The 8,941-nt window shown below is 28.6% G+C and overlaps 1 protein-coding gene across 1 annotated transcript; it reads left to right on the top strand.

Moving 5' to 3' along the window:
• The first annotated feature begins 4,521 nt into the window (after positions 1-4,521).
• On the top strand, positions 4,522-5,703 carry LOC114195619 (abscisic acid receptor PYL2-like). The gene has a single exon (XM_028086147.1). The coding sequence runs from the start codon at positions 4,574-4,576 to the stop codon at positions 5,147-5,149; it is 576 nt and encodes a 191-aa protein (XP_027941948.1). The 5' UTR covers positions 4,522-4,573; the 3' UTR covers positions 5,150-5,703.
• Positions 5,704-8,941: the final 3,238 nt, after the last annotated feature.

Raw genomic sequence — 8,941 nt, 5'->3', positions numbered from 1 at the left:
GTATGAGGTGAATATAAATAGCATACACTTTTAGAAAGAATTGAATGCATTTTTTTTCTTCAAACTACTATAAAAATTTATTTTATGTTTAATTTAAATTTAGTAATAAAGCATTTCTCTCTGCACGTTATAAGAGTAATATGAAACAGCTCTAACAAATAGATGTAGAAATTATATTATACACAAGATATATATATATATATATATATAATATAACTCTTTTTAAAAGTATTTGTCACATACATTTTGATGAAAAAATATTTTACATAATAAGCTACGAAACAAATTTTTAAAATAATTTAGAGACAAATAAATATATATATATATATATATATATATATATTTAACTCTTTTTAAAAGTATTTCACATGCATTTTGTTGAAAAAATATTTTGCATGACTTTAATAAACTATGAAACAAATTTTTATAATAATTTAGCGATAAATATATATTTAACTCTTTTTAAAAATATCTTGATTTGTCCGTAAATTATAAGATGTCAAAGTACTTCAAAGTTTACATGTTTAAATTTAACTTTAATTAATTTTGATTATTAATTTCATCATTAATCGAGTAAAAGTTTTATATCCAATAATTTATGCCAAGTTAAAACCTAATTATATTAGGTTAATGACTTAAAGTTAGACAACTTTAATCAACTCTAGACCCGACTTTTTCATAGCCGCTCCTAGACTTACCTTCAACCCTTTACTATATGAGCACTACCCAACATGTTAAAAAATGTGTCTCACCAAATGAGACAACAATGCATCTCTCATTTTCACTCCCACTATGCTTAAAGAACACACCAACAAACTTTGTTATAAAAAAAATACTTGTTTTCTCTTTTTAAAATCATGAACACTTATTCTCTACACCAACTTTTTTCTTTCTTCATCTTCTTAAGAATGTATGGATAATTCTTCTTTCATGTGGTGAATATACTTTCCCTTTTATATTATATTATATTTTATATATATATATATATATATATATATATAAAAGTCAAGAAATACAGATTCATAATTTAAAACACCATATTAATACTTCATAGTACTAATTAACCAATCTCAACATGTAAAACTAAAATTAGTTTCCCTCACCTACAAAAAACAACACAAACAACTCTTGAAGCACCAAACTACCTCCAATTATACAAGATGTTTTATGTACAATAAAAATATTACAAGAACGATCAAGACTTACCATTATAATCACTGATCAAGAAACACTCATATAAAAGATTACAATGACACATACAACAGAAAAATCTCATATGAAACAAAAACTAAAAAAGAACAACGAAGAAGAGCTAAAACTTAACTTACACGAATTGAAAAACTCAATCTAAATCGAACAGAAAATAAAAATTCTTAGAAAAAAGTTAGAGAACTCTAAAGAAGTGTGGTTTCTAAAAAGATGTTGTGTTTTGTAATAAAATTATTTATACTAAAATTTTTAATATTAAATAATGGAGTTCTGTTATTTTTAAATCAATATCACTTCTAAAATATCATTTTTTAAGATTTTATCGTTCTTACTTAAATAAATCAATTTTAAGTCTAATTTAATTTATAAAATTAATTTATAAAATTAATTTATAAAATAAAATGTATACTTATTTATATAAATTCATTTTACCTTTAATTAATATAAAATTTCTAACACGTTCTCTTACACCTCTCTTACACATGCATTTTAAATGTGAAATTAAATAACTATAGCCAATGAGATAGTAGTTGGATAGATACAACATATTCAACGAACAATAAATTTTATTACAATAAACTTTTTAAATAAATTTAATATCATCTTAAAAAATGATATTTAAACATAATATAAAATAAATTTAGTATTAGCCCAAGATTTTTTCCATTTGTAGAGTAGTTGGTGTCAGTAGATGTAGTATTGTTAATATTAATATATTAATGAATGGAGATAATAATTGGCATTTAGAAGAGTTTTTAATTGTTAAAATAAAAAGTGTTGTTGTATTGTAGAGGGTGTTTCCTGTTCTGTGTGCTGAGTGGTAAGTGGTAACCCTAACATCACACAAATATCCATGTGCAACCATTGGGACCATCAAACCTTAGCTTGCTTCCCAATGTGGAAATTCATCCATGCCAATTCCAGAACCTTCAATATTCATCTTTCATATATTATGATCATAAATTATGTTAATAAAAGTGAAATAGTAGTAAAATTCTTACATGAAGGAATAGACAAATGCAAACAATGATGCTTTTATTAATGAGACAGTGTCAGTGTCTGTTGTTTGAAGATAACTTTTCTTGAATTTCTCACCACTTCTCACCTTAATTATTCACCTCATTGTCTGCAAAATTTAGTCTTATTCTATTACTTGGGTTCAGATTATTTTCACATGTTTCATCTCTAAAATTTTCGTTTATATAAAAAACAATAAATCTGATCACCTGTTCAAGTAAATTTGGCAGGATCATATATGCTTTTTCTAGACTTAAATACAATTTTTTTTACTTCCTCTCTTCTTATTTATGTTATTGTCTAAATTAAAATTATTTTTATTTGTTTTATGATTGAATTAGTAAAATATTATACCAGAATATATTATGAGAAGTATTACTTGCAGGGATAATTTTAAAATTTATAAACTTTGTACACTATGAAGTGAATTAACCACTTATCTAAATCCTAATAAACTAGGCAATTAAGTCTTAAAAAAAAAGAACAGAGTAACTATTTTCACCTAAAAGTATTTCAAAATTAATAAATATATCCTTTTAAAAATATCTCAAATTAATTATCTAAATCTGATTTTAATCTTTATAAAATGACTTTTTTTTTTTTAAGTTTTGGCACCTCATTTTCTCCTTATATAAATATGATTTAAATTTTTATAAAATATTTTCTGCATTATACGCTCTTGATTTCTGTAAAATAATGGTTTAAATATGATGTTTTTAATTCTTGTTCCAATCCCCAAAATCTAAAATCACCATTAAATTAGAATTTCATTTTAAAGAAGATAAATAATAATTAACATTGAACTACATATATACAAGTCTTATTACTTTGATATTCATATATAAACTATCTCTAAGTATATTAGTGTGTGTTTGCAACCATTTTCAGTTCTACTTTTTCTTATTGGAAAGTGGAAAATGTCTATCAATAGTAGCTAACAAATAACAGACAATAAATACAAAATTTGAAGACTCTGAAGAAAATGAAAAGCAGAGAACAACATCAAAGTTTGCTTTGAAGCAATTTAATTATGGTCACTTTTCTGCAACTTGGTGCTGACATTTGTGCAAACAGGTGGCGACACAGATGCAAAACCTTTGCATGGAAGAAACTCCCCAATCATTCAAACACTTCCAGAATTCAGATCAATCACTCTCTCTTCTTTCAGTATGGGTCCATTCGAGGTCAACAATCCTGCAAAGTGAAGCTATATCACGAGGATAAGAGTTTGTTACACTTCTCACATGATCCTGCAAAACCTTTTCAACCTTTTCCCAATACTTCACTCAAATTAACCTTCTTTTTACTATATATCAACTTTCACATAACTCATGGTTTATGTTATCAACATTCACATGACATATAGCATTTCTTTTTCTTTACTGGATTTTATTATAGTTAATATTTAATTGGGTCAAAAGAAAAAAATCGTACCTTAATATATGAGTTTCCTCTTATTGGTAGAAAAATGGAGTTGTCAAAAGTTGACTTCAACTAAATGTGAACTATAGAGTTAGTCTATTTCAGAATTGTGAGTTGTGAAATAAAATATATAAAAAGAAGCTACTAATAATTAGTTGTTACTATAAATATATTATAAATCTAAATCTACCCTGTCTACTATTTCTATGGGAAAATTAAATAATTGGAATAAACAAAGTACTCCATGGTTTTGACATATCTAACATGCATCACTTTTAGGAAAAAAACAAATTGAAAAGCAAAGGTCAACATGACGCATAATTTGTTATAAACCTGTCCCCACATATTATTAATACTAGTGGCCAAAACAAAAATTAAATTTAAAAAAAAAAACCTCAAAAGCATCACCGAATCTGCTTCAAATTTAAGACAAAGCTGCGAATTCAATACAAAATAATTAAAAATACATGGTGTTTGAGACAACACATTTCCTCATATAGCTAAAGTTAAGGTCCAACCAGCAAATGCTACCTTACATATGAAGTAAGAATATTATTACATATTACATAAATATGGTGTTTGAGACACACACTATAACTCAAACTTAATATTTTACTAAAAAAAGAAAGAGTTCATTACCCATATAATATTTTTCTTTCCTTATCATATTTCTCTGTCTTTCTTCTGAAGCAATAATAAAATAATTTATTTGTAAATTATTTAACATGGTCCTGACGTAGCAAGTGATGTTGTGGTGTCATATAATATAATATAATACAAACAAAAAGACAAAAACCTGATACATAACCAACCAACCATACACATATGAATTCTGATGTATATATAATATATTTGATCATGTTATAACCTAAATCCTCTCTGCAACTCTTCTTCCTTGTGCATGAAACATTAAAAGTCCACATCCATGGCTTCAACTCAGCACCATGTGCAGGGCCTAACGGCGGAGGAAGAAACAGAACTAGAACCGGTGATAAAAAAATACCACCTTTTCGAACACTGTCCCGACAAATGTTCTTCCATAATATCGTACCGCATCGATGCTCCTGCGAGCACGGTTTGGCCGTTCGTGAGAAGCTTCGAGAACCCTCAGAAATACAAGCACTTCATCAAAGGCTGCAGCATGAGAGGCGACGGTGGCGTCGGAAGCATAAGAGAAGTAACCGTTGTTTCTGGTCTTCCGGCGTCGACCAGCACCGAGAGGCTCGAGATTTTGGACGATGAGAAACACGTGCTCAGCTTTAGGGTGGTCGGCGGCGAGCACCGACTCAAAAACTACCGTTCCGTTACGTCGGTGAACGAGTTCAAGAAAGAGGGTAGGGTTTACACCATCGTATTGGAATCGTATATCGTAGACATACCCGAAGGGAATACGGAGGAAGATACCAAGATGTTTGTGGACACCGTCGTAAAACTCAACCTTCAGAAACTTGGGGTCGTGGCCATGGCTTCTTCTTCTTCTTCATCCATGCATGGACAATGACAACAAACAAACACTTAACTTCTATGGTATGTTTGCAAATTTAAGGGTTTTGGTATTGTCGTGTTCAAACTCATTCAAAAGCATAATAACGGTATCAAAGTTCTTAGATTTGTGTTGAGATATCATAGCAATTTGTTTAGGAAAATTAGGTAGGTTAATTAATTGGAATTAGTGTGCTTGTTTTCATTTTTGTACCAAAATGGAGAAACAAACACGCATTTGGACTCTATTTGTTGTTCCATGGTTAGAGTAATATTGCATGCTAATTTCATTTCTCGGGTTAATTATGTTTAAGTAATTAGGTTTAAAGTATATTTTTTAAGATTGAGAGAAAGTTTTTGACTTTTGATAATCAAGAATGATGAAGAGGAAGATAAGTTTGTGGGGTTAGTTGGGTTTTATATATCGTTGTTTGCATGGTTGCAATTTTAAATTGAATTGATTAGATGGGTTGTGGTTATGTTAATTTAGTGATTAATTGTATATGGAATAGAAAAATGGTTGGAATCTAATGAACAGGGATTGCATTGGATTTGAAGGTTTCTTAATGAGGAATGGGTCTTAAAATATTTAGATTTGGCCTTCTTTTTAAGGCAATTGACTGAGTCAGTCTGAAGAAGAAGAAAAAAATAATGTTGCTGGGGAGTTCCCATGCATACATACACTTTTTTTCATGTTCCAAACTTCTCGTGTGAATAAACTTGGGAAATATTATTATATTTGTCGTATTTGAAGCTATTTCTTTCTGCACTCCCACAATTATTAACTACACCTCACAATAAGAGAAAAAGATTCAAACACACTCGTTACAATCACCACCATTTCCATCCTCACGCTGCTACAGAGGTAGAAGAGAGGAGGAACATTGCAGAGGAGCAGAAGAAGAGAGAAAATACGCACAAAAAAAATGTTTTAAAAAGTTCTTTCTAGAATGTGTTTCATGTGTTTACGTAGGAGTGTTTTAAAAATATGTATTCTGGAAGTCACTTTAACAGAGGCTAAAATAAAATATCATTTTGAAATTTTGAGGGGTGCAGAAAGTAGAATCTGGAATTGGGCTCTGCGTGCTATTTGGATGGGCTTAGTGGGTTCGACTGGTTATTGGAGATTGATATGAATTTATGAACTCTTTCTTAGGCGAAAAAATAAATTAATTATTTATTGTAAACCTTATAGTTGAATTGGCATTATATTCCACTTGAAATTCTAATGTTTTTTGCGTATTGTGGTAGCATTGATTAATGGTGAAGAGAGAAAAGAAGATAGGTAGATGGTAGTTGAGTTAGAGTTTAAATGTCAAAACCCTTATTCAAAGTAAAGAACAGCAAAAGAGAGAAAAATCTCGTGATCAAACTTCACAAACATGTGACTATGAAATATGAATGTGAAAAGCTCCTTTCACAACTCCATCCACCACTTTGTTTAGTTTTTAGAGTTAAATATGTTTTTAATCCATCAAGTTTCAGTTAAATTTAGAATTGATTCATCTTCGAAACTTTTGACCACTTTAGTCTTTTATTTTTAGAAATGTATGGATTTAGTCCCTTTAACCAGATTTTGTTAAGTTTATATAACATTTTAAGCACGTTTCATAATAGTATTTGAATTGTTTACATCGTTTGATCCATTTTCGCCTAAATGCTAACTCAAATATTATCATAAAACATGTTTGAAACTTTAAATAAACTTAATTTTATTTGATTAAAAGATTAAATCTACGTATTTCTAGAATGAATAACTAAATTAGTCAAAATTTTTAATGAGTAACTAATTCTAAATTTCACTAAAACTTGAGGGATAAAAAACATATTTAACCCTAATTTTTGCAAGCAAGTTTTGTTTTCTTTTTAAGCTGCAAACAAGATTAAAAAAAAAAAAGCAGAAAAGTACGAATATTGGGTATAAACAAAAAAAGTGCGAACAATAATAGTTGACTTTACACAAAAAAACGCGTTCTTCAATACAAGTGTGTATAACTTATTTGATACAATTTTTTTTCTTTTTGAATTGAACATGTCACGTTTGAACACGCTTTTATGAAACCTAGACGAGGAATTGATAATGGCATTCTTAGATTAGACGAGAAAAATGTAAGGTTGGTTTCGTAAGTAGTTTCGGAATCGATTGAAAATGGGCCTGAGTTGTTATTATAATTTCATGGGAAGTTTCTTTTTACACCTTCGTGCGTTTCTTCTTGCACCTCCTTATAAACAAACTTTCCATTTTGTTCTTTAAGAATTGTAGAATCTAGAAGTAAATAATACTTTCAAATTGTACAAGTCGAAAGTTATTTTTGACTTTCGGATTACATAATTTGAAAGTTTTTTTTTTAAATGGTTTCTGAATTGTAGGATTTTAAAGTAAAAAATATTTATGAACTGTGAATCCATAAGTGAACAATGATTTCCAAATTTCGCAATCCAAAATTTAAAAATAATTTGAAAATTTGAAGAGGGGTGAAAGAAATATTTTCTGATTTTACAAATGACTTTCAGATTACATAATCAAAAAGTCATTTTTAACTTCTAAATTACATAATTCGAAAAATATATTTAGTTTTTAAATTATATAATAAAAAAGGTAAAATAATTTTTTTATATGAAGGTGGAGGAAAAATAGATAGAAGATTTAGAAAGAAGATGCTATCCAATGTGTATTTGGGTCTATAAAGATGTGACTACAAAATATAAGGGCCATTACTCAACCATGCTCATTCAACTTTCATCTATTTATACCTTTATTTACCTCCAATTTTCACAAATTCAAATGTTGAACGAATTCATTCAAAGTACAAAATTTTATCCTTCATTAATCGTAAATTTTAGATTCTAGATTAACTTTTTTAACAATGGAAAAGTATAAACTTCGCACAGTACAACCGTGGAGAAGTATATATATATATATATATATATATATATATATATATATATATATATATATATATATGACAATTTTGTTATTTCTGTATTTTTTATGAGCTAACTTTATATAAGTTATTTTTTCTTATAAGTCATTGAAAGTAATAACACAGTGTTAAAGCAATTAAACAAATAGTAGCAATGGCCGGTCTAATTTATCTAGACTCGTCTTGTTTGGAAAATCTAAACTCAAAAGTCTAGTTTTTCCTGCGAGCCGATCCAATTTTTTATTTTTAATTCTTATGATAAAGATTTCAATGTTCAACAAATTTGGAAATATTAACAAATTTATAAAATTAATCAAAGACTTTGGGAAGTTGAAGGTAGACATGTCAAAGTGAGCCAACCCAGCTCACACGGGTTGGCTCATCACGGGTCGGGTTTAAAATTTGTGAGCTCAACCCGACTCACTTTCTGGTGAGCCAGAAATTTTACAACCCACCACGGATTGATGGGTTAAATGGATTGGCTCACTAACCCGTATAAAAATTAAAAAATATATTTTTTTAAAATAAAATTCATATTTGTAATTTTTTTTATCTATTGCAAAATAATGCTATAAAAAAATTGGTTAATAAGATCCACAATTTGTAACGGTTGGAAGGTGAAATCAGTAAGTCCCATGACAAAATAAGTTAATAACATAACCAATATTTCAAATTTCCTATGTGCTTTTAGTGGACCTAATCATTTACAGTCCCGTCTAAAAACATAGGTATTTACTAATTTAGCTAAGACGAAAGGGGGAAAAATCAACCACTCTCATTCATCCAAGCTAGTTTGTACAAACAAGGGTTTGCCTATAAGGCAACCGTGAAAATTAAAAAAAAGAGAAGGAACTAATAGCAGGACTACCATGTACAATGAACCCTAA

Source organism: Vigna unguiculata, chromosome 8 (genome assembly GCF_004118075.2).
Source record: "Vigna unguiculata cultivar IT97K-499-35 chromosome 8, ASM411807v1, whole genome shotgun sequence".
Taxonomy (NCBI): domain Eukaryota; kingdom Viridiplantae; phylum Streptophyta; class Magnoliopsida; order Fabales; family Fabaceae; genus Vigna; species Vigna unguiculata.
This window is presented reverse-complemented; position numbering and strand designations above follow the sequence as displayed.